At 38.1% G+C, this 26,616-nt stretch overlaps 2 protein-coding genes across 2 annotated transcripts in view; both read left to right on the forward strand.

The window, feature by feature from the left end:
• mgat4b (alpha-1,3-mannosyl-glycoprotein 4-beta-N-acetylglucosaminyltransferase B) overlaps window positions 1-23,961 on the forward strand; it is a 117,159-nt gene extending 93,198 nt beyond the window's left edge. The window contains exons 9-15 of the mRNA XM_052154673.1: window positions 8,656-8,786; window positions 9,472-9,579; window positions 10,011-10,204; window positions 13,647-13,725; window positions 18,644-18,731; window positions 20,897-21,009; window positions 22,539-23,961. Of these exons, the coding sequence (XP_052010633.1) occupies window positions 8,656-8,786; window positions 9,472-9,579; window positions 10,011-10,204; window positions 13,647-13,725; window positions 18,644-18,731; window positions 20,897-21,009; window positions 22,539-22,562 (737 nt within the window). The 3' untranslated portion in view covers window positions 22,563-23,961. The remainder of the gene's footprint in view (window positions 1-8,655; window positions 8,787-9,471; window positions 9,580-10,010; window positions 10,205-13,646; window positions 13,726-18,643; window positions 18,732-20,896; window positions 21,010-22,538) is intronic.
• An 826-nt stretch (window positions 23,962-24,787) lies between these two features.
• Window positions 24,788-26,616, forward strand: part of canx (calnexin) — a 34,162-nt gene continuing 32,333 nt past the window's right edge. Inside the window, exon 1 of the mRNA XM_052154672.1 lies at window positions 24,788-24,882. The gene's annotated coding sequence lies outside the window, so the exon portion shown is untranslated. The remainder of the gene's footprint in view (window positions 24,883-26,616) is intronic.

Consider the following 26,616-nt stretch of genomic DNA (forward strand, 5'->3'; position numbering starts at 1 on the left):
AATAGCTATAATTTTATAGAAGCACTTACATTAATTCTCCTGTTAAAACTCATGTATTTTTTGAGCTGTAAAGTTGTCTAAATCAACATTTGTAGTATTTTTGCTTTTGTTGACACTACATTGATGTAAAGTAAGCTATAACTTTACACAGAATGTTAGTAAGCGACTTTATCACACTAAAATCATGTTAACAAGCATATTGTTTATATCTTGTGGCTATACTTTTAAAACAATGAGTATTTTAACATAAAAATTGTCCCCCGTTCACTTCCATTGTAAGAGCCTCAGTGGAACCTGTTGTATCCCGTTATGCCCCAACCTTTAATGTAGCGCAACACATGTAACGGAACACAGGTGTGTCAAGACATGCTTTTAAATGTTATTTTTACCTTACACAGCATCTAATAACATGCCGCTCCTGCTTGAGATAAAAGTGGTTCTTTGTGAACGGCCCCTTGTGCTGCGTGATGCTGATAGGAGAGCCAAGACGTAACGACAATAGACATCCACCTTAATCAGAATTGACGCTTGGCACATATCTTAAAATCAAATGCACTGTTTTTGCATTCTAAAGTGCATTTTTATATTAAATCCCATGAATATTCAAATACAAAAATTTATTTTTGACAGCCTTATTTGCAATTCTGCACATTATACAAATGGTGCTCCTCAGTGGAGACTTGACTCTGCCGTGTTTAGTTGGTCATGAGAGTTCTCGAGACCAAGACCACAAGTTCAAGACTTCAAATCCACATGATAACCTGCTCATTTTGACAGTCATTTCACTTAGGGAATTAAGAAACAACTAGTACATTTCAGAAATCAGCAGAAGAAAATTTGAAAGGGATTTGAAAAAGCCTGTATTATGTTAGAAAGATTTTGTTGATGTGCATGTACTGTGAGCCTGTGCAGTCAAGCTCAATAGACTTCATCCATTCATCCACCAGCATAGAATGCCTTTTCAAGCTAGCATTGTAATGAGTGCCTTCTTAGGAAGGACACAGCTGGCTTCTGGCCCTTTTGCCTTGACAATCATTTCAGGTTTTGTGAAAGAAATCTGAGTTTATCTGAGGCTTTTTCCCCTCTCAAAAACAATCCTCTGAAGCTCATTTTAAAATGGTAGCCAAAATAATTGCTCTATTATGAGCTGTGTTTGAAATGAAGGCTAATTATGTTGATGATGGTGATCAGTGGTGTTTCTCAACTTTGTGTAAGCTGACATGTGGAGCTGGGTGAGGGCCTCAGGGAACTCAATGTGGAAAAAGATTGATTCCGAGAGCAGTTGAGAGAGAATTGACCTCTTGAATCAGAGAAGTGGAAATGCTCTGCTGGAGCTGATGAGTTGATAAGTTAAAGGGGTAGTTCAGCCAAAAATATTTATCCCTATTCAATATTTACCCTAATGCCACCCCAAACCCATATTTTTCTTCCGTGGAACACAAAATGAAAAATGTATGAATGTTGTTTTGAAACAGCAAGCCGAATGAATGAACAGAATGGACATGGTTATTTTTACTATATCACAAGGGCCGACCAAGACACAAACTGCTCTTTGTTAGCCAGCTAAATTTCAACAAACTATTCTGACATCAGCCTAGCCTTAGCAGCCAAGGGCACAAGCACAAGTCTGTTTATATTTGGTCTGCTTTGATTGGCTACAGTTGGTATCCATTGATAATCTTATTGGCTTCGGTTCATCCTTCTGATAAGAACATGTGACTGGCCAAACATAATTACAAAAAAATAGCAATCTGTGCTTTAAAAAAAACAGTTTGTTTGTTTATGTGGTTTCTATCTAGTTCAAGCTAGTCTTTACTGGCCATTAGCTGGCCCAAACTGGTCTAGATTTACATTTTAAAATGTTATAGAAAAAAGGCTGCCATGCCATAGGTTAAGAGTAATATATACTTTAATAGTTTTAAAAGTAACGAGCTGATATGCCAAAGCAAAGACAAATTCCCCCAGTGCATTTCACACTTGCTCTGAACATGACCCCGACAGTGCTGCAGATTAACACCTTTCTCTTGCCTTCGACATCTGTCATTCTCTCTCTCTCTCTCTCTCTCTCTCTCTCTCTCTCTCTCTCTCTCTCTCTCTCTTTCTCTAGGGTCTGTCTCTGCTCTTTTACTCTAATAGGTCCCAAAGCAGCCCTGAAGATGTGATTGATGCTCTGCCTGTGTCACACACACCGATTTACAATGCTTTTGTCATTTCAGTCCTGCATACGCAATCAAACATGGCAATTTCCACAAATAGAGTGCAAAATACTGGTCCTGAAACTCTTGGTTTAAGTGGTCATGAAATGGAAAATCAGATTTTCCTTGATATTTAGATATATTATATAGATATTTAACTGTACTGTAAAAACATACTGTACATTTCAGAACTCAAAATTTCCTCCCCAGTCTTAAAAGAGCATTTATATAATTCCCACTGTGGTGATGTGGGCGTGGCCGAACGACTTTTGTGGAGAGTGAGGCCAGGAGAGTAAGAACGGTAAGGATTGACACCTGTGGGAAATTATCTCTAGCAGCTGTTCTGTGTTACAGTGAGAGCTGGAGAGGGATAAAAGGGTGGTCCAGACCGCTGTAGGGGAGAGAGAGAGAGATGCACACAGCAGTTTTTATGTGTGCACTCAGTTGCGTTATGCTGGAAAGCTAACAGTGTGAGGATACTGAAGAGAATTAAAAATAAAGATTTACATTGGATTGTTTGCTTGGCTCCCACTTCCTCCTCCGCAACAGAGCAAGAGACCTGTCACAGTGGTGCCCAAACCTGGGATTAGGAGATAAGGAGTCTTCGCCGATGGCCGAACTGTTCAACACCCTTCCCAGCATCCACCAAACACAACATCAGGCTCTAATTAACCTGCGCGTGGAACATGCCGTGAATGTCAGCTAATGAATCCACCGGCCACACAAAGAGTGCTATTGCGCACCTTCCTTTAATCGAGGTCCCCTTCAAAAGAATTGGTGTGAACCTTGTCGGACCATTAGAGCGGGCGGCACGCGGACATCACTTTGTGTTGGGTCTGGTGGACAACATTTCTGCGTGTTGCGGAGACTCTCTTCAGAATAGTCTCCCATGTGGGGATTCCGAAAGAAATCCTCACTGATCAGGGCACTACTTTTACGTCACGTACACTACACGAACTGTCTGAATTATTGGAGATTAAATCCTCCAGTACTATCTGTTGGAGCGTGCTTTCACCCTCTGTTCGGACCACGTCCCGCTCTAGTGGTTTATCACATTAAGAATGCCAATGGCGGATCACCCGTTGATATCTGGCTCTCCAGCCTTTTAAGTCCAAGGTGGTCCACAGGCCTCAAGGAAGATAATAATATTATAAAAACATAGCATTTCATGACCCCTTTAAGTAGCTAAGATGTTCTGAGTGGTTTTTAACATGTTGAAATGGTATGTGGTTGATCAGGTGTTCTCTGTTCTTGCTAATTGGTAACTAGGGTGTTCTGGGTGGTTGTTATTGAGTTGATATTCGGTTGCTAGGGTGTTCTGGGCCATTTGACAGGGCATTGTTATTGGTGGTTGCTGAGGTGTGTTTATTAGCATGTTGCTATATGATTGCTAAAGTGTTGTGGAGGGTTTCTAGAGCATTGCTATGCAACTGTTAGGTGGTCCTGGGTGGTTTCCAGGGCATAAGTGGTAGATAATGGGTTCGGAGTGTTTTTTTTCATGCTGCTATGTGGTAGCTAGGGTGTTCTGGGTGGTTGCTAGAGCTTTGCTATTTGGTTGCTAGGGTGTTCTGACTAGTTTTAGCATGCTGATATGTGATTGCTAGGGTGTTCTGGGTGGTTGCTAGGGCATTGCTAAGCCGTTGTTGGAGGATTGTTGGTTGTTGCCAGGAAATAAGTGGTAGATAATGTGTTATGAGTGTTTTTTAGAATGCTGCTATGCAGTTGCTATGGTGATCTGGATGGTTGCTAGGGTGTTTTGGGTGGTTGACAAGGCATTTAGCACATTGCTATATGATTACTAGGGTGTTCAGGGTGTTTGCTTCTTTGTTTCCAACGATGTTCTGGGTGGTTGCCAGAACATTGCTAGGTGGTAGCTAAGGTATACCAAGTGGTATTTGCATGTTGCTATGTGGTTACTAGGGTGTTCTAGATGGTTACTGTGTGGTAGCTAGGGTGTTCTGGGTGGTTGCCAGGGCATTGCTAGGGGGTTGCTTAGGTCTTCTGAGTAGTTTTTAGCAAGCTGCTATGTGGTTGCTATGGTGTTCTGGGTGGTTGCTAGGGCATTGCTATGACATTGTTGGAGGGTTGTTGGTTGTTGCCAGGAAATAGGTGGTAAGTAATGTGTTATAAGTGTTTTTTAGCATGTTGCTATGCAGTTGCTATGGTGTTCTAAAGGTCCACTAATTGGTAGCTAGGGTGTTCTGGGTGGTTGCTAGGCAGTTACATACTGATCCAAGTCAATAGGGCCCATTCCTAAGTCTAGGTCTACTGTATAGATATGAATCAAGTTCCTTTTTCAATGTAAGTCTAGTGTTGTTTTTTTGCCTATATCATCTGCCAGACGAACATTAAATCAGATTGCTTAGAACAGTAATAGCACATGTTGTATCAAGCCACGTGATTTGAAGTATTCCATTATGTCCGTAGCACAAACAGTGCAGGACTAGTAATGCACTGAACTTTAATTAGTTTAGGGGTTTGTTCAATTTCTTTGCCATAGCTAACACCACTATATCAATATTGTGTGTCAGATTTTAATTCTTTGCTATGTTTTGACAGTATGAATTCTAAGATCTTTGCAGTATCCAGAGTCCTGGTGTGAATGCTCAGATCTCTCCAACATGGAGTTGGCCTATTTTAGATCAGGGATTGCAGGCATGACAAATCCGTCTGGATGATTCTGTCTTTTCCTGCCGTCAGTCAACATAGTGGCTATTAGAGCGCTGTTGCTAACACACTCTCCTTGAGCTCGATCATGCATTGCTCCACCTGCCTGTGCAAGCTGCTAATTGGAGAGGGAGCTGGCAGACAGCCATGACTGTACAGTTCACACATGCACAAACCATAAAATCACATTTTACACTTTACATTAGCATCACATTTATGTTCTTGCTAGATGTACTTTCTTGCCAGTGCAACTTACAGAACATACATATAGCCCAAGCATATAGAAAATGGCAATTTCCACAGTAGGTATATAAAAATACATGTTTACCACCACTTTTAGAAGCAGATAGGTGTAGGTACTCTATATGTAATTGCATTTGATGTTGCTGCTTTAGTTCAGGGTACATAGAACTATTAGACTGTTGTTTGGTTGATATTCATAAGTTAAGTCATTTGTATTTGTATAGCGCTTTTCACTACACACATTGTTTCAAAGAAGCTTTACAGAAAATTATGCTATAACAGAAAATTAAGTTGTAATGCCTTTAATATGTAGAGACATCATTGTGTGGTTTGATGAAAACGTGATTGTAGATAATCCCATATAAATATACACTCACCTAAAGGAGTATTAAGAACACCATACTAATACTGTGTTTGACCCCCTTTCGCCTTCAGAACTGCCTTAATTCTACGTGGCATTGATTCAACAAGGTGCTGAAAGCATTCTTTAGAAATGTTGGCCCATATTGATAGGATAGCATCTTGCAGTTGATGGAGATTTGTGGGATGCACATCCAGGGCATGAAGCTCCCGTTCCACCACATCCCAAAGATGCTCTATTGGGTTGAGATCTGGTGACTGTGGGGGCCATTTTAGTACAGTGAACTCATTGTCATGTTCAAGAAACCAATTTGAAATGATTCGAGCTTTGTGACATGGTGCATTATCCTGCTGGAAGTAGCCATCAGAGGATGGGTACATGGTGGCCATAAAGGGATGGACATGGTCAGAAACAATGCTCAGGTAGGCCGTGGCATTTAAACGATGCCCAATTGGCACTAAGGGGCCTAAAGTGTGCCAAGAAATCATCCCCACACCATTACACCACCACCACCAGCCTGCACAGTGGTAACAAGGCATGATGGATCCATGTTCTCATTCTGTTTACGCCAAATTCTGTCTCTACCATCTGAATGTCTCAACAGAAATCGAGACTCATCAGACCAGGCAACATTTTTCCAGTCTTCAACTGTCCAGTTTTGGTGAGCTCTTGCAAATTGTAGCCTCTTTTTCCTATTTGTAGTGGAGATGAGTGGTACCCGGTGGGGTCTTCTGCTGTTGTAGCCCATCCGCCTCAAGGTTGTGCGTGTTGTGGCTTCACAAATGCTTTGCTGCATACCTTGGTTGTAACGAGTGGTTATTTCAGGCAAAGTTGCTCTTCTATCAGCTTGAATCAGTCGGCCCATTCTCCTCTGACCTCTAGCATCAACAAGGCATTTTCAGCCCACAGGACTGCCGCATACTGGAGGTTTTTCCCTTTTCACACCATTCTTTGTAAACCCTAGAAATGGTTGTGCGTGAAAATCCCAGTAACTGAGCAGATTGTGAAATACTCAGACCGGCCCGTCTGGCACCAACAACCATGCCACGCTCAAAATTGCTTAAATCACCTTTCTTTCCCATTCTGACATTCAGTTTGGAGTTCAGGAGATTGTCTTGACCAGGACCACACCCCTAAATGCATTGAAGCAACTGCCATGTGATTGGTTGATTAGATAATTGCATTAATGAGAAATTGAGCAGGTGTTCCTAATAATCCTTTAGGTGAGTGTATATATATATATATATAGATGTGACATGTATTATAATGGACATGTGTGACCATTTTTACAGGTTTATTTAAATTCAGAGTTGTTAATAGTTGATAATGATCTTTAATCCTCGTTAATAAATGATGGATTATCATGGATTTATTGTAGTAATGTTGTATTATTAACCACGACTGTAGTAACTACTTTTTGTTTTATTTTGTCAGTACAAAAGATTTGATCAAATTAACCATGGTTTTACTACAGCATTACTGTAGGATCAATATGGTAACTTGGTTGTAGTAATAGTAACCATATAATAATATTTATGGTTAATTTTGAGGTTTTATATGTGGCTTATACCAACTCATATTTAAAGGGTAAACAAAGCAGCATAACAATTTTCTGTTTAGGCTCATAAATACAAAATAAGTAATAATAAAGTTATAAATTTGATCCAAACAATTCATAAAAAATTACATGTAATAGAGGTGTCTGTTTTGGTATCGATATTGGACTTAAAGTACATGGTATCGGATCGAAAAGATCGAAAAGTGATATTGCCCATCCCTAAGGGAAACTACGTACTGGATTGATGTTTCTTCTTTAAAAATATATGTTTCTTAGGGGGCCTGGGTTGCTCAGCGAGTATTGACGCTGACTACCACCCCTGGACTCACAAGTTTGAATCCAGGGCGTGCTGAGTGACTCCAGCCAGGTCTCCTAAGCAACCAAATTGGCCCTGTTGCTAGGGAGGGTAGAGTCACATGGGTTAACCTCCTTGTGGTCGCTATTGTGGTTCACTCTCGGTGGGGCGTGTGGTGAGTTGTGGGTGGATGCCGCAGAGAATAGCGTGAAGCCTCCACATGCGCTATGTCTCCATGGTAACATGATAAGATGCCTGGATTGACAGTCTCAGATGCGGAGGCAACTGAGATTCGTCGTCTGCCACCTGGATTGAGGCGAGATATTATACCACCATGAGGACTTAGCGCGCATTGGGAATTGGGCATTCCAAATTGGGGAGAAAAGGGGGAGAGAAAAGAAACAGATGTTTTTCAGGATCAGTGTTTCCCAACAATGCAGGGGCATTGTTCCCCTCATTCTTGAATTAATTTGCAAGAACTAAGCTACAAATTGGAAAAGATGCTAATTTGTTGGTTTTTCATCACACAATTAGTGCTCTTGTCACCTGTGACCTCATTATACGGCGTACTGTACCTATGCTATTTGCGTTTTTTGCAAAGCCGAAATGGTTTAATTTAGTTAAAATCGTTTGTTCATCAGTTAACATTTTCATCAGTAATTCCATTGATGAGATTAACACTGAACACAACATAAATAAAACATGAGACATGTGAAAATTACAAATGTGACTAACTTTACGTTAAAACACCTATTCTTCTGAAGAGCCTTTAAACAGTTTAAAGTCTCTAGAGTTTGTAGTTTCAGAGTCTTTTGAAATGTGTATAAATTAGAAGGTGCTCTATTATAAGTTGCCAAAGAAAACTATGTACATTTGTGACTAAAAGAGTTTTGAAAAACTAGACAAATAAAAGGTTGTCTTGGTGAAAATTAAAATCCTTGCTCTTGAATAATCTAATCTGGTTAAACACATCTTTTAAATTATTTTATGATTTATTACATCTAATGTTGTACCACATTTGTAGTGATTCTGGCAACTTTGATATGAAAATGTAATTACTCTGAGCGCAAGGGGTTTTTCACTTTGATTTCTGGAAAAAATGTTGCCCTTCATCTTTCCTCCTGTGTTTTTTGAGTTTTAGAAGAGTAAATCTATACCTGTTCTTGATTTGTTTTTTATTCCACTTGATTTCAGTTTAATATGCCCACAGATACTCGTAAAAATCATATTGTCATTCTGAAATGTTGAAAGCTCATTTTAGGGGTGTTTGTCTCTGTGGTATAATGAACTTAGACTGTCTCTTGTTGATGATATTCATGAATTGCATTTTCTCCAGGTAAAATGTTCAAGTCTTTGGACTTGCCGCTGATTGTGGAGTTTATGCTGATGTTTTACAAAGACAAGCCCATTGATTGGCTGCTGGACCACATCATGTGGGTGAAGGTGTGCAACCCAGAAAAAGATGCGGTAAGATGTAAATAATTATACATCCATGTTTACTTGACCACACTTGCTCATTTAGTAAATGTGACATTCTACAAAATGGGTGACTTTTTAATATACGGTGTGTGTAAATTATGACTAAAAACCGTTAACGTTTCTGAACACCACCTAGAACCCAGTAGCTTTATTTGACCCAAATATTCCCAAAGACTAGTGTTTTACATGTTTTAGCTGTTCAATATAGTAGACAGACAGATTGACAATAAAGAGACAGACAGACAGACAAAGATAGATAGACAGACTGAAAGACATAGACAAACAGACAGACTGAAAGACAGACCAACAGAATGATAGATATATATAGACAGACAGACAGACAGACAGACATGGAAAGACAAACTGACTGACATGGATAGGCAGACAGACAGATATAGAAAGACAGACAGACAGAAAAATATTCATAGATCATAGACAGACAGACTGACATGGACAGACAGACAGATAGATATAAAAGGCAGACAGATAGATAGACAGACAAATGGTCATAGACAGACCGACAGACTGACGTGGATAGATAGATAGATGGATAGATAGATGTATATTTACTTGGTGTGTGTGTGTGTGTGTGTGTGTGTGTGTGTGTGTGTGTGTGTGTGTGTGTGTGTGTGTGTGTGCGCGCGTGTGTGTGTGTGTTCTTTTTGTCCTACAGAAACATTGTGACCGTCAGAAGGCAAATCTACGGATCCGCTTTAAACCATCTCTCTTCCAACACGTCGGGACACATTCTTCCCTCGCTGGAAAGATCCAGAAACTTAAGGTTAATTTTTTATTTTTTTACTTTTGTAAACCTGCGTGTGTGTGTGTGTGTGTGTGTGTGTGTGTGTGTGTGTGTGTGTGTGTGTGTGTGTGTGTGTAATCATTTAATACATCTGTAACCCTCTAGCCCCTTGCTTTATTTATCTTTCACATTTCAGCAATGCAAGGATTGACAAAGACCTTCAAATTTCAATCAATACAAAAATAACATTAAATGTGTGTGTGTGTGTGTGTGTGTGTGTGTGTGTGTGTGTGTGTGTGTGTGTGTGTGTGTGTGTGTGTGTGTTAAGAATAAAGAAAATAAATACAATATATAGTCATAGTTAAAAAATAATATTGAATAATAGATAATGCTTTTATTTTTGTCATGTTTTTGTCATTTGCCTCAAACATTATTCACTCATTCTTTCTATCATATCTCTCTTTCATCAGGATAAAGACTTCGGAAAGCAGACGCTGCATAAAGGTCATGCCAACCCACTAGCTGAGGTCACTACCAGTCTCAAGACCTACCAGCACTTCACGCTAGAGAAGGCCTATCTGGGAGAAGATTTCTTCTGGGCCTTCACACCCGTGGCTGGAGATTTCATACGCATCCGATTCTTTACGCCTGTTCGTGTAGAGAGGTACACAAAGACCAACCTTTAATCACAGCAAATAATGTACATATATACCTCAGTCTCAGACATTCAATCTTTTCTAAAAACCTAGTGTGCTGCCTACCTAGACAGCATTGTGAGGAATCACAGATGCCAAGGCTATTCCAAAGCTGGGCTGGTATTATAATGTAATCTAATCTAAGGCAACATTGAATGTGTCCTTCATGGTAAAAATCAATCTCACAATGAATTTCAAGGGCAGTTAATAATCGGCAAGGATATGCTTGATTATAAATATACTTGCGTGATGTTAAATACTTTGGGGAATGTTGACACGTCCTGTGGTGTGACAATCTGTAACTCAATCTAACTTTTATAAACAGCAAAATTCTTGATTCATCTTTTATAATTACTGTATTATGCATGCAGCATTTATGACCTCATGTTAAATGAGAAAACACACAGAATATTTGTACTTTAATTAAAATGATTTTGTCACACCACAGGACCATAAATAAACTAGCGAACGCAAGGTGTTTAAAATGGTGAAAAATGTAGAAGAAATGGTAATCAGTTACGATTTAAGATAGACATTGCTTTTACAATTCATCTAAATTGTAGATGTAAAAAAAAAGTTCTTGTGAGAAGCTTAAAAGAAAACATAAGATATACATTTTCCATATCAATAATTAATTAATTAATAATTTGATATTAAATCTAATAGTTAACATGAACATACAATGAACAATATTTTACAGCATTTATTCATCTTGGTTAATGTTAACTAAAACATTAGAAACATTATTAGTTTTAAACAAACATAAGCATTTATTTTGAAATACAAATTAACATTAATATATTTATACATGAACATTAAGATTAAGTAAATGCTAGAAAAAACTATTTTTATTTCATGATGCCTAATGCATTTACTAATGTCAAAATACAATCTTATTGTAAAGTGTTACCCACTTTCCTTGTACATTTAATATACATTTTAAATACAACTTAAAAACTAAATGTTAATAAAAACAAATACTAATGATTTACACATTATGCAATAACCAACCACCTATATTTAATTCAGTAAGTATCAAGCAAAAGTTAGAAATAAATTATGTTTATGTACTAAAGCTAATAGTAGTGAAACTATTTTTACAACAGTTTTTTACATTCAGGATCGGATCGCACCCTGTCATCACGTGGCCTTTCAAAGTATACTCTTCTGAGTGAATACAAACGCATTCATCGCTAGCGCAGTATGACTGCTTTGTGATAATCTTTTAGTATGTTTAACATATGGATACAGACAAGGACTGTCCACGTGTCGAGAACATCTGGGCTGAGCGCGAACTGTGCTGATGACCAAATTTGCATTGTGCACATTGTGCATGGAGCGATCAGCAACACAGACTACTGAAAGATACTTGAGCCTTAAAGGGATAGTCCCCCCCAAAATGAAAATTCTCTCATCATTTACTCACCCTCATGCCATCCCTGTTGTGTATGACTTTCTTTCATCTGCAGAACACAAATAAAGCATTTTAAAAGAATATCTCAGCTCTGCTGGTCCATACAATGCAAGTGAATGGTGACTAGAACTCAGAATATCCTAGAAGGACATAAAGGCAGCATAAAAGTAAGCCATACGACTCCAGTGTTTAAATCTATATCTTTAGAAGTGGTGTTGTAGGTTTGTCTGAGGAAAAAGATCAATATTTAAATTTGGTGACTGAATGTGAAAGTCACTTTCACATCAGTATGTGGAAGTCAATGTGTAGATTTACAGTAAAAAATTACTTAAATATTGATCTGTTTCTCACCCACACTTACGTTGCTTCAGAAGATATGGATTAAGCCAATGGAGTCTTACGGATTACTTTTATGCTCATTTTTGGACCTTCTGAATGCTGGTCACCATTCACTTGCATTTTATGGACTCACAGAGCTGAAATATTCTTCTAAAAATCTTTGTTTGTGTTCTGCAGATGAAAGAAAGTCATCCACATCTGGGATGGCATGAGGGTGAGTAAATGATGAGACCATCCCCACAAACAGGTTGTTGTCTGTGCAGACGGCAAGACAGATCACTAGGTTTTTGAACAGCGTTACCATCAGTCACAGTCTTGTGCGAGTCTATCCCATTGCGCTGAGTCATATAGTCTGGATAATGCATCGATCATAAATTTTTAACCCCAATGGAAAGTTCATGCATATTTCAGGCTTAATTGAGAGCTAATCATGCTTCATCTGAATGAGAGCATTTGATGATCACTCATTGAGTCCCTTCATGCCACAGATGTCAAGGTTTAACAAGCGCAGGTGTCCATTTATACTACAGCATCTCTACACATCAATTATAAAAAGAAATCTGCCACTGCTAGTGTTTCTGTGATCCAAAGAAGACAGAGAGGAGTGAATATGTGGCTTATTTACAAATTTACAGTAGTATAGAAACGTATTAGACACTTTAGTCACACTTATGTCTTAATGTTTTTGCATTAAACAAGTGGGTTTTGCTTCTGAAGCTACTGTAGATTTTATATTGGGCATCAAGTGGTGACCCAACACGTTATCCAAATTGTTCAACACTCAGAAGTAAACAAAATTGCTCCTTTTTTCCCCCATTTTGATTTTCTCCCCAATTTGGAATGCCCAATTCCCAATGCACACTAAGTCCTCGTGGTGGCGTAGTGACTCGCCTCAATCTGAGTGGTGGAGGATGAATCTCAGTTGCCTCCATGTTTGAGACCGTCAATCCGCGTGGCTTATCACATATTTTATCATGTGGCTTGTTGAGTGCTTTACCGCGGAGTAGGGATGGGCGATACCACTTATTTTCTTTTGGAACCGATACCAAGTACTTTTAGGCCAATTTCGCAGATATCGATACCTCTATTAAATTAAATATAATGGATAATGGATATATTTATGGGCCTAAACAGAAACTTTTTAGGCTGCTTTGTTTACCCTTTAAAAATGAGTTAGTATAAGCCACATATAAAACCTCAAAATTAACCATAAATATAATATTATGGTTACTATTACTAAACCCAAGTTACTATATGGATCCTAAGTAATTCTGTAGTAAAACCATGGTTAATTGTATTAAAATTTTGGTTACTGCCAAAAAGAAAAACATGGTTACCACGGTCATGGTTACTAGTCATGGTTAATACAATATTACTACAGTAAATAAATGGGTAGTTTTCATAAGGGTATAATTTATTTGTGCTTGTACTATCTTTCTTTAAAATAAATGCCACCTAAACTATGCAACTTTTGATGTATGATATTTTGTTATCCAGTGCATAGACATTCAGACATTTTTAAGTGTGGCTTAAGTGACCAAATACTTTTTGGGTCACTGTGTTCTACAGGATGTATAAATAAAAAGATGATGAAATGTTGTATGAGCGGTACAGTTCTTGAGTATTGTATTCTATTATTCTATTTTGTGTTTGTGCAGGTATTTCTTTCGCAGTGGAAACATAGAGCACCCTGGAGACAAGCTCTTCAACACTACAGTGGAGGTTCTTCCGTTCGATGTGAGTGTCTGTCATTGTGTGCAGATAAACAGTGTGTTTGTAGGAGGATCTGAGGATCCTCTGGGCTTAACTGAAGCCTCTTGAAACATCCCACAGACTGCTCAGATCTGCACTCATCAGAATTTCAACAAACATTCAAATTCAATGATTCCATCAGTTTTTGAAAATCTAATGCGGTCGCAAAATGTTTTGTAAGGTAAAATTGTCTAAAGAGACAAGAATATAGTGGCTAGCTAAAGGGTACGAACCCCAGTCTTGTTTTTCAAATGATGCGTTAGAGTGTGAAAAAATCATAGCAGTGTGTGTGAGCAATAGAGTGGAAAATACATGTGTAAAACAGTTAAAGGATTGGCAAGGAGGAGGTGAGAACCGGTTTGTCAACATAAATAATCATTTAATAAGAAACTTAAAACACATAAACAAACACACATGCGGACATGCCCGTAATTCTCTCTCTCTCTAACCATCGTCACCGGCCGTCTTTATCCCTCGCGCGCCTCATCAGGCCGATTGGGGACCGGGCGCGCGATATTCCAACCGGCCCCGCCCCCCTACGCTCCACAACATGTTTATAAAGTCACAATCAGTGGTTGTACTTGTGATTAGTCGTTGTAGTGCCTCTAGTGTTAATTTCACCAGGAAACTGCGGCGAAACGTAGACCGTGGCACGCAAAACACTGTTTGCAAAAATTTTGTTATAGTAATGTTTATTCTATGAGACTAGGTTGCATTCTTTTTTCTGCGAAACACAAAAGGAGATATTAGGCTAAATGTTAGCCTCAGTCACTATTCGCTTTCATTTAATATTTTTCCATATGGTGACTGAGTTTGTTATTCTGCCTAAAATCTTTTGTGTTCCACAGAACAAAGTAAGTCATACAGGACATTCCAAGGCTCAACTAAAGTGATAGTTACAGCATAATCATGACAGATCCGGACCCACTCAGAGATCATGTAGCACTTCTATTGAAATGAATGGGAGAAATTGGAACGCTCAACCAAGGAGCTCTGAGCACCCAGTGGTCAACGGATGTTGAAAGGATGTCCCGCCTTACATTTAAAAGACCCAATCGCCTTTTAGACACACACATCACCTCCCAATTAACTCTAGAACGTGCATGCTCATTAGCTGTACAAGCCTTGAAATGTTTGTTTATTAGCATAATATGAGGTAAAGAATCACAATGAATTATTCCTGTATTGTCATATTTTATTGCTGATTTGAAATATGTTCTTTGATCGTAATCTTGACCCCTTCAAGTAGATAGGAGCTGCACTGGCATGACTGGAAATAGCCTCCCGAGGGCATTTCAAAGATGGCCGACAATGGACTGACATGTTAGAAAGATTTTGACCCACTGCAGCGAAATAAGGTCAATTTCTCTCTTGGCGCTCACAAGACACCACACGCTGTTAAAGACGAGTCTTAATCCAGCTTTCTAATCGTCACCTTGTTCTGTAAAAGCACTGCGGCAAACAAGTTCTTCTTCACCACTACACAACTCAAGCTCTTGCCAGTGGCTAATCAAATTCATATTTAAGTCGCATAGTGTGAAATTTGGTCACAAATGCAAGCGATTTACTCACTATGTAGGGGCTGCCTATTTACTTCCATTGCTCTTTTTATTATTAAAGAAAAGGAGGGATGAGACCCCTTAGCCGTTCCGTTCGATTGTCGGTTGATGCGGGGCTCCAGCACCACCGGATCGAACACTCCCTCGGCATCACGACCCCCAGTCAGCGGCGAGAAGTCCTTGGACGGCGCATCCTTCCTCCTTCCTGGGTTTCGGCACCAATGTAACACTTAAAGATGGGAAAGGAGGAAGCTGGGTCCGGCTTGACAAACAGAGACATTTAATAACACTTTTCAGTGTCCAAAGAAACAAAAACACACACTGCTTTTCAGCCAGCTGCGTCAAATAATAAAGACATTCAGACACGTGGACAAGCTTCGTACATCTCTTTCTCTCCTCTGTCGCCGTCTCCTCTCCTTAAATACTCCCGCCGCCCCTCTCTGGAACTTGAGGCCTGTGTACCGTGCAGGTGGAAGTCATTTGCCCAGACGCCTCTTGACTCCGCCCTGTTCGCCACAGTCGGTCTCGAATGTGACACAAATGACATTTGCGGATGACTGAGACTTTTTAGAACCATTGCTGAAACTATTTTGCCAACGTTTTCATTTGTGAAGCATGGGAAAGTCCAAACTCTAGCTTATTTGATCATTTGCTCACTGCTGCTGTAATTTACGCACAAGAACTCTAGAAAACCACAGCGATAGAAGGTGAGACTTTGAGGGAAGCAAAGGAGCAAACGGTTGAGATAAAGATACAAGTTTTATGAGCTAATGGAACCATACAGTCACACCATAATATTATATCCTCCTGCTGTGTGTGCGCCCAGTGTGGAGGAAATATTTCCCCCCGAGGGAGAGTCGACAAGGGGCGGCACTGTGATTCAAGATTACACCCGGAAACGGATGCTCGCCACAAGATTAATAGTGGGATTTTCTAAGAGCAATAGCTTGACTCCCCTGTAATATCTCTTGTCCTCTAGCATCTCTCTTTGTGCTGTTTTCAGCTCCTCCCGTCTGGATTTTTATGTCTCTTTTTCCTCTCATTTCCTTTTTTTGTAGAGCTAGATAGAGGAAATGAGCAGGAAATGCCCTGGAGGAAAGCGTATTTGTGGTTTGTTTTTACACCGTTAATGCAGTTTGGGAAATTGGAACGCTACAGGGGTTGTTCATGTGATTTATATTTGTCATCTCTTGGGTCGCATCAGGGATTTTCAGTCCAAAATGTAACCTCATAAAACCCCGTTTCTGAAAGCAGTTATGGTTGCCAGTGTCAAGGATACAGATAATGTACTGTACACACAATATAAAGGGATGTTTGCTCACAGAGGATCAAACACACACGGTGTCACTGTGTTTTGTGAGAAATGTTTAGTGTGAATGTGTTTGCTGAGAGGGCTCAGAAAGGTTCCTCACCATGGATGTCAGGTTCCACTGTAGTTCTTTATAGTGCTATGTTCAACGCTTTGAATCTTTGTTTGTCGTTTTTATTTTATCTTGAGAGAAAAGCACACGCAGAAGCAAGTGTATCCCCTTCAAAAGAATCTCTCATTTTTAATAAAGGAATATCACCTCAAATCTAATAGAAATATTGCTGTTCCATGCGCTTTCATCAGCTGTCATTCATTTATTAGATTATTGCATGTAGCAGAATGAGACTATGTGCACTGCAAGTGTAAAAAAAATTTTACAAGAAGAATACTTACTAAATGAGATGTATGCCATAGTGATGTTATGTTATATTTCATAAATAGTAACTCATTTGCATATAGTGTCTCCGCAAGGTCTCTACAATGTCCAGAGCAGTTTTTACCAGTTGTTGTAACTGTTATCCATTGTATTCATGATTTCTTAAGCCTTTGAATATAGTTTCAAAAAGCTTAAAAACACATGCAAATTGATTTGCCTTTCATGCAAGTAATCTTTTACAATGCAGACAAATTTAGCAAATCTATAATAAAGATATTACCTGAATCGCTTAGCGTGACAGGGCGGAGGGCGGGGCTGGGTCGTGATTATACACACCCGGTCCCTTATCAGGCTAATTAAGCCTCCGAGTGGGATAAAGGCAGATTGCAGACGGTGGTTTCAGACCCTGCCGCATTTCAGCGGCTGGTAGGGAACTCCTCAGCCCCTGGCAGTGGCCCTGACCGCTCCAGGCGGTCGGTTAGGATCCCCTTCTCCCCTTGCGGTCGGCGGCCGTTCCTCCACTTCCAGGCGGCCGGCTCCTCGTACCCCTGCAGATGGCCGTGGCTGCTCCGTTGGGGTGGACGGTAGTGGCGAGAACTCTACCACGGCGTATCCCTCCTCCTTCCCGGATTTCGGCACCAGTGTAAAGCAGTTCAATGGAAAGCAGGAGGCGAGAACCGGCCTGGCGATATAAATACAATTTTAATGATTAACTTAAACAAAAGACAAACACACACACACACACACACACGACGGACATGTCCGTAAACGATCTCTCTCTCATCGCACCACCGTCCGCAGTTGCCCTTTATCCCTCTCGGAGACTTAATTAGCCTTATAAGGGACCAGGTGTGTATAATCACGACCCGGCCCCGCCCTCCGCCCTGTCACGCTTAAGTTCTGATATTTTCAGCTATAACAATTCAGTCTGATCTCATTATTATTCATAGATATTTGCACGTAGCATTTAAACGTACATTTTTGTACATGTAGATGGATGCAATATGTACAGTATGGACGTATTGAAAGCATCTAAAATAAAAAATGTATTGTATTTACATTTATGTATTCTGAAATGGAAAAATATTTATGAATCCTTTATATTATAAATACATTTAATCTTCATTATTTTATAGATATTTTAGATCCTTAACCCTTCCCCTAAATATAACTTTTCAACAATATAAAAAATTTTTTTTAGACTACTCAATTTAATTGGATGGAATTTTGTTATGAAATTGAAATGCATAAATCTTCAAAATATTTTTTTGAATGTACAATATACTATTTTATATATATTTTAAAGTTGCTAATCCAGCACCTACCGCTTCTACCCATTTCTTAACAATATATGACAAAATCGAAAACGCTCTCTAGTACGGCATACTTTGAAAAAGATGATGTTAGGAAACGTAAAACAGAGTTTTTGTGCCTAAATCGTGGCTGTAATAATTTCAACCGTGTGGACTGTGGGCGGGGCCTAAATGAGTTGAGAGTGCCATTTCCTGTTGACTTTAAGACTGTTTCATAAAGCTTGAAATCAGTTGGCAATTGATGAGATAAGTTATTGTAGTGGTTGTAGATGCATCAGAGGAATGTCTTCTGTGCAGTTACACTTTCTGAAAGAAACACTACAATGCTTTTTATCTTCTTTATCAGAATATTCAGTCAGAGAAAGAAGCATTGAAGGAGGGAAGAGAGAAGACACCAAAGTACCAGCGAACAGAAGACAGCTTCATCAGAATAGGTGAGCACATATACTACACCAGCTCTGAAGTGCACGCTAAATATAGCAGCATGATCTGGCACATAAACAACACTCATGCTCTTATGAAGCATGTGCTGGCCAAATAGAGTAAAGGTGAGCTCTGCCAGCTTGTTCCTGGAATGACACAATGATTCAGACTCCGGTGCCACTGACTCACTGATTATTAATCAACTCTTGTAGATGTAGGTTTGATCTCAGATTTGTTTGTTTTGTGGTGTGTTTTTCTAAGGCTTTAGCTTAAACATCTGTTTAATTGCCTTTGCAACCCACTTGCTAAACTAGAATTGATGCAATAATATCATATCACATTGTTCAAGCAGGTTTCACAGTAACTGATAGAGTCAGATGCTGCTACATGATCAGTTCAACTATTGAAAGAGATCTGTTCATCATTCACCGCTGAAAACTAGATCGATTCTCTGTCTTTCTTTCTTTCCTCCTCTTCTTCTTTCTATCTTTCTTTCCTTCCTCTTCTTTCTTTCTGTCTGTCTGTCTGTCTTTCTTTCTCTCTATCTATATTTCCTTTCTTTCTGTCTTTGCTTTCTTTCCTTCTTTCTATCTTTCTTTCCTTCCTCCTCTTCTTTCTTTCTTTCCTTCCTTATTTATGTTTTTCCTTTCTTTCCTTCTTTCTATCTTTCTTTCTTTCCTTCCTCCTCTTCTTTTTTTCTATCTTCCCTTTCTTTCCTTTCCTCCTTTCTATCTTTCTGTCCTTCCTCTTTCTTTCTTTCAATCTTTCTATCTTTCTTTCTGTCTGTCTGTCTTTCTTTTCTTTCCTTTATTTCCTTCTTTCCTCCTTTCTTTCCTTCCTTATTTCGGTCTTCTTTCTATCTTTCTTTCCTTCTTCCTCCTTTCCTCCTTTCTTTCCTTCTTTCCTCCTTTCTTTCCTTCCTTATTTCTGTTTTTCATTTCTTTCCTTCTTTCTATCTTTCTTTCTTTCCTTCATCCTCTTCTTTCTATCTTTCTTTCCTTCCTCCTCTTCTTTCTTTCTTTCCTTCCTATTTATGTTTTTCCTTTCTTTCCTTCTTTCTATCTTTCCTTCCTCTTCTTCTTTTTTTCTATCTTCCCTTTCTTTCCTTTCCTCCTTTCTATCTTTCTGTCCTTCCTCTTTCTTTCTTTCTTTCTTTCTTTCAATCTTTCTATCTTTCTTTCTGTCTGTCTGTCTTTCTTTTCTTTCCTTTATTTCCTTCTTTCCCCCTTTCTTTCCTTCCTTATTTCTGTCTTCTTTCTATCTTTCTTTCCTTCTTCCTCCTTTCCTCCTTTCTTTCCTTCTTTCCTCCTTTCTTTCCTTCCTTATTTCTGTTTTTCATTTCTTTCCTTCTTTCTATCTTTCTTTCTTTCCTTCCTCCTCTTCTTTCTTTCTTTCTTTCCTTCTATATTTCCTTTCTTTCTTTCTTTCTTTCTTTCCTTTTTTCCTCCCTTCCTTCTTTATTTCTGTCTTTCTTCCTTTCTTTCCTTCTTTCTATCTTTCTTTCCTTCCTCCTTTTCTTTCCTTCTTTCTTTCTTTCCTTAATTCCTTATTTCCTTAATTCATTCCATATTTTTCTTTCTTTTCTTTCCTTTCTTTTTTCTTTCCTTTCTTAATTGTTTCTTTAATTTATTTCTCTTTTTCATTCTTTCCTTCCTATTTTCTTTTTTCTTCCTTAATTCATTCTTTATTTCTTTCTTTCCTTCCTTTCATTCCTTCCCTCCATTGTTTCTCCATACATTATTTTTTCTTTCCTTAATTTTTTCTTTAATTTATTTCTCTTTTTTTCGTTCATTCCTTGTTTTTCTTTCAATATTTATTTATGTTAAATAAGGAATTTTAATATTTATCACCTTATCTTACATGTTGTTTGTATGGTTGTTTATTGTGTGTGTTTAATGAGACACTTCACAAGCTTTTAGCTCTTTGTGTTAAGAGACTTCTTCTAAAATCATAAATTACAGTAAGCACTCTCTCTCTCAATGGTCTCACTGTGAGAGTGATAAAAACCTAAAAACGGTTTGTTTTTCCACTGAATCAATTAAAATATAAAAACTTGCCACAATCCGCCACAGCCTCTTATTCCCCACATCTCAAAATACTTTTTATGAAAATCATTATAGAGAGATTGTCTAATGAAATAAAGCCTCTCACAGTGCTGTATTCATGCTTTCTATAGGACGGTTTGAGAACGGTATTGCTGAGGGGGAGGTAGACGCTTCCTTTGGTCCATTAGAGGCGCTTCGGCTCTCGGTCCTCACTGACTCTCCTGTGTGGGTAACTCTCAGCGAGGTACAGTACATGATGACTATTCACCATCTGCTGCTCATTCACAAGAGATGGATGATTAGACAGGACTGATGCTCAAGTTGTAACATGTCTGCTATTCTTGGTTTTTATTGTACCTCATTATTTGCCATCATGTTGCTTTTAATTAAGCAATAAGGCTAGACATGGACACTAAGCTCATTGTGAATAGTCACGGCTAAAGAGCATTGTTTGGCATACAGTGAAGTAAATATTCATTGTGATAGCAGAGCCTTGAGTTACATTGCTTTTATTAAGCAAATCTGCTAAGTGCCATACTTGAAGATATAGTCCCTGATTGGTTAATACAGTGCGTGTGCGTTGACGTGACATGAAGTAAACAAGAGTTTTGCGTCATAAAAATTACATTTATTTTAACAAGGCTTGAACACTGTATTAACCAATCAGCATTCAGGACCAGAACTGTCCATTTTATAATGCTCTCTGTTCAATGGTGGTTCAGTAATGTAATTTGCAAACAAATCATTAAAATGTAGAGGTGTTTTCCATGAACTAGTTCACATTTTAATTTATAATTACTATTACATGAATGAATCACATAAAACTTGTCAGAAAATGTCATTTTTATTACCGTAATTCATCCAAATACACACACACACACACACACACACACACACACACACATGTTGTGTTTCCATGTTTTATGGGGACTTTCCATAGACATAATGTTTTTATACTGTACAAACTTTATATTCTATTCCCTAAACCTAACCCTACCCCTAAACCTAACCCTCACAGAAAACATTCTGCATTTTTACATTTTCAAAAAACATAATTTAGTATGATTTATAAGCTGTTTTCCTCATGGGGACCGACAAAATGTCCCCACAAGGTCAAAAATTTCGGGTTTTACTATCCTTATGGGGACATTTGGTCCCTACAAAGTGATAAATACACGCTACACACACACACATATAATGTTTATTATATATTAAATATATTACTACTATTAATAGTACGGTGATAATTAAATATCCTAAAATTGAAAATAAATCTTTGTTTTTTACATTACAGTAGTGAAAACTGGATATATATATTTTTTGCAATACAGTGATGATAATTGGAGGAAATATATTATATTGTCATGAAATTAATGTCATTTATGATCCTAAAATGGTCATTTATTTTCTAAATGAAACATTGAATATAACTAATTTGATTTATAATTCAATTAATAGATTTCTAACAAAAATAATACAATAAGAAAAATAAAATATAAATATGATATATATGTATATAAATACAATAAATCCTCTCACAGTGCTGCGTTCATGCTTTCTATAGGACGGGTTGAGAATGGTATAGCTGAGGGGAAGGTAGATGCTTTGGTCTGTTTTTATTTTCTATTAATTATTACAAAAAATATTGAATTACTATTTTCTTAAAAAAACTAAAATATTATTTGAATTTCATGTAAAATTGGATCTGGGCATATTTTTGTGAGATCGACTGATTCTTACCAATTTTTGACTGTCAAAACTTTCTCTTTACAGATATTTATCAAGAAAGCAGATTGACGGGTGTTGAACAATACCTCATGACTTGATCGGGGCGCTCTGGTGCAAGATGCCCTCTGCTCAGCACCTCCACACGAGTGCTTGCCATGACTTACTTTAGCTTGGTCCAATAGTGCCAATTGCTGGCGACAAGCTGTTATAGCAGGGTAGAGAATGCCAGCCACTGGCTCATTCAGAGTGGTCACACACAAAGACAGCTCGTCGGTCATGAGATGCGCCTCTGTGGCCGACAGATGACTGATGACGCTGTATTTTGTAAATTGTATTTATATGTATATATGCCCATGGTTCAGTTTGTGTAATTACACTGGTATATTGTCAAGGGCTTCCTGGATGGCCGTGCCCGTGACGATAAATACTTAATGATGTTCAACAGATGCTGCTTTCCTACTCGAGATACAATTTTCAAAGTTCAATTTGTGTTGCTAATTAATTGACAGATAATTCTATTTAGACTTTTCCAAAATGTGTGTATTTATTGTATTTATTATGATACATGAAATGAACACACAGGTAGACGGTCACATATGGGTTTGTTGTTCGTTCACAGGCCTATAGCGTGGTCCAATGTCATTCCAAATAATTCGATCATTTATTGTAGCAAGAGTATGCTGCAAAAATGTTTCTTCTAATAACTGAAATTGCTGGACTTTTCTTGTGATAATTATAAAAAAAAAAAAACAATTTTAAACAAATAGGGAAGCCGTCATTTTTGTTACTATTTTTTAATTTCCAACCAAATTTTCTTAAATCAAATGAGGATTTCCCACTCTCTCTCTCTGTTAGCGTTTTGCCTTAATGTGATAGTGGGCATTAGCATGGTGGCTGAATATTGTATTAGACCTGGTAAGGTAACCAGAAATTGTATGATTATATAGAGATGGATACATAGACCAACATCCTGTCAGAAACAGTAATGTTTACGTCACACCTATAGCTTGAATTCTATATATCGCAACATGAATCGATGGTATTTAGACTAATGTGGCTATTAATGTTCATCACATGCTACACAGATGTGTCAAGAGTCCTTATTTACTTTTAAATGCCTTAAAATGAACCTGTATTTTTCTTTAAAGAGTCTGTTGAGCAAAAGTGTTCTGTATAAAAAACACTGGTAACACAGTAAGCTGGAAGGTCGGCACATTTGACAAGATTGTGAGCTAGAGCAAAGTTCCCTTCATACACTGACGGAGAGAAACAAGAAAAGTTCAAAAGGTCACTTCATCTGACCTGCAATGAAGCTACTAAATCAACAATGTTTGTTTTACAAGAGGGTCAGTGAAGAACCATCAACATTCGCTGTCCCTTCATGTTGTCACCTGATTAGCGGATTTGATACATGAACTCAGATGAACATGTAATGCTCTTGTTAACTGAACAGAATAAAGTTAAAAGTCCAAACTTGATTTGCAGTGTTTAAATGTCATTAAGATGAAATACAGTCAGGATTGTAGTGTAGAACATTCCAGATTCTGTATTTTTTGAGTCCGCATGCACCAGGAAAACAAAGAATTCCTTATGGCTTATGATTTTTTTTATATTATTTGTTGTATCTCTTCATACAGCAGAATATATATATATATATATAATTTTTTTTAAATATTTTTTTAATGTTGCATGCCACACTGGCTGATAAATGACGAGCAGTATTACGCAAAAACAAACAAAATATTGTGATTATTGCGTGGGAACGAGAACAAAGAGGTATAAAAATATACACATAAATAATATTTTGTAATTATGATGCTGCTATTATGCCATCCCAGACACGTTATATAATGTTGAATACTTTCATTTATACTAAAATAAATAAATACTTCGCTTTTGTTTCACTATCTGATTATAATAAGTAACTTCGTTTGACGTCATCATGGCAAAAATACAACGATCGCTCGGGTGTGCGGGGTGTGGCTCCTGATCGTGATGAATTCTGGGATACACTTAGCCTGAAAGACCAGTGCACTGAGCTTCGGCATGTTTTAGACACGGGAGAGTCTTGAACCCACTTCCTGTCGCGTGTACGCGCACTGAAGTGGCCAAGACTGCAAGTGTGGGTATTTAACGGGGCCTGTATCCGTAAACTCGACGGCCAATCAGCTGTGTCCACGAGATGCAGGTCCGAGGCGGAGACTTCAGTCCATGACAGACATAAAATCTGTACAATCATAATCGCGCACTATCGAAGGGGCGTGTCCGCACTGATGACAGTAGCCAATCGGATCACGTAAGAGGCGGGGCTTCAGTTTCGAGATTCATCGCGCATAGTCACACGTGATGCTCTAGAGTCACAGGCGTAGAGCTGAATCAGTGCGCGGGGGTGAGTACACTAAACCAGCAAATCTGAGGCATAATAACAGCTGTATGGCATTGTAATGCATGCAGGCCATATTTAACTGAGGGTTTATTTTAAGCCGAGTGGGAATAGATGGTTTATCTGGAGTTTATTACAGTAGAACTCTGAAAATGTGTGTGGATCTAAAGGCCAAACCTAAAGGATTGTGCTAAGCTAACTGAAACGGGTGTCAATGAAATCTGTCATATAATCAAAGCCATGAAACTGATCACACAAACTTATTGTATGTTATTGATCATGTGATTTTAGTGCATATTAGGTGCAATCTAATGCTGTAGAATGAATAGGAAATGTAGTTCTTAAATGTGGTCTTATCTAATGAGGGGGGTGGGTAATGCACACAGATTTGTGACTGGATTTATTTTTTTTGGTTTAAGATGATCAGAACCATATTAGGTTGCATATATGAAGTTGAATTAAGCTTTGCATGAAGTATGGGAGATTATAAGCATGTACTGTGGCACACTAAGTTAGAAATGTTCCTTTAAATGCATCATGCATGAATTGGCAGGTGTTGTGAATGCATTTCTATATTTTATATAGAAAATATTATATACATGTATTGCTGTAGTAAGATCTGTTTGCGTTGATTTTCATACTTTGATCTTAGATTCTGAGGCTCTGCTGACAGTTTTATATTCAATGATCAAATATCACTCAGTTGTCTTTTGCTTTGAGTTTGTAAATGGATGTTTCTGGAATAGCGTTGGTGTGTGTGTGTGTGTGTGGTGTGGGGGGGGGTATCCATCTCATAAACAGTTAAAGCCGCCCCATTGAGCAATAATTATATGCCATACACAGTTAAGGTCTATTTATATTATCTAACATATCCTCTTCTGGGTGCAAAATGTTTGTACTGTACATAAAATACTGTATTTTTGTACTTTAGATAACGAATTTGATTTAGATTTGAACTACGTATGTATGAAGGTGTTTGTCTGGGTGAATGTATGTATAATTTATATATATATATATAATTATTTTTTTTATTATCCATGTATTGCTGCTGTTTTTGTATTGTTGTGCACTGGAAGCTCCTGTCACCAAGACAAATTCCTTGTATGTGTAAGCATACTTTGCAATAAAGCTGATTTTGATTCTGATCTAATGCAGAAAAGCCTAACCGGCTGAACTAGAGCAGCACATGTCAGTTGAACCAGTTTGAGTCACTTCCACCCTTTAAGAGAGGAGAGCTGGAGGTCACGAAAGAGATACTCTGGCATTTACAGGGCCCAGTAACTTGAAAAAAGATTGAATTATAACACACGACCGGAAAAATTTTGGTTCACTTAGTATAAAACTCCTCCTTTCCATGTATTAAAGGGCATGCAAATGAATCTAGCAAGAAAATTGTTCTCACCCAACTGTGTATTTTGTTAACATGTAAATAATACATTGCGTTTAGTGCTTTAACCTTTGTATTTTTAACAAAACCAAGTGATTTCTGGTGGGAATGATCTCTTCATCACTTTCTTAAAGGAATAGTTAACCCAAAAATGGTCATTGTTATTATTTACTCACCATCATGTTGTTCCAAACCCATGGAACACTAAAGGAAAATTCTGCAAGGCATAACAATTACGTCATTTTCATTTCTGGGTGTACTATACCTTAAAACATTTATCAATGTGCCTAGTTGTGGATTTTCACAAACGAGGTTAGGAAGGATATCAGCAGGCTTTTATCTGTTCTCTTTTA

This window comes from Xyrauchen texanus, chromosome 23, assembly GCF_025860055.1.
Source record: "Xyrauchen texanus isolate HMW12.3.18 chromosome 23, RBS_HiC_50CHRs, whole genome shotgun sequence".
Taxonomy (NCBI): domain Eukaryota; kingdom Metazoa; phylum Chordata; class Actinopteri; order Cypriniformes; family Catostomidae; genus Xyrauchen; species Xyrauchen texanus.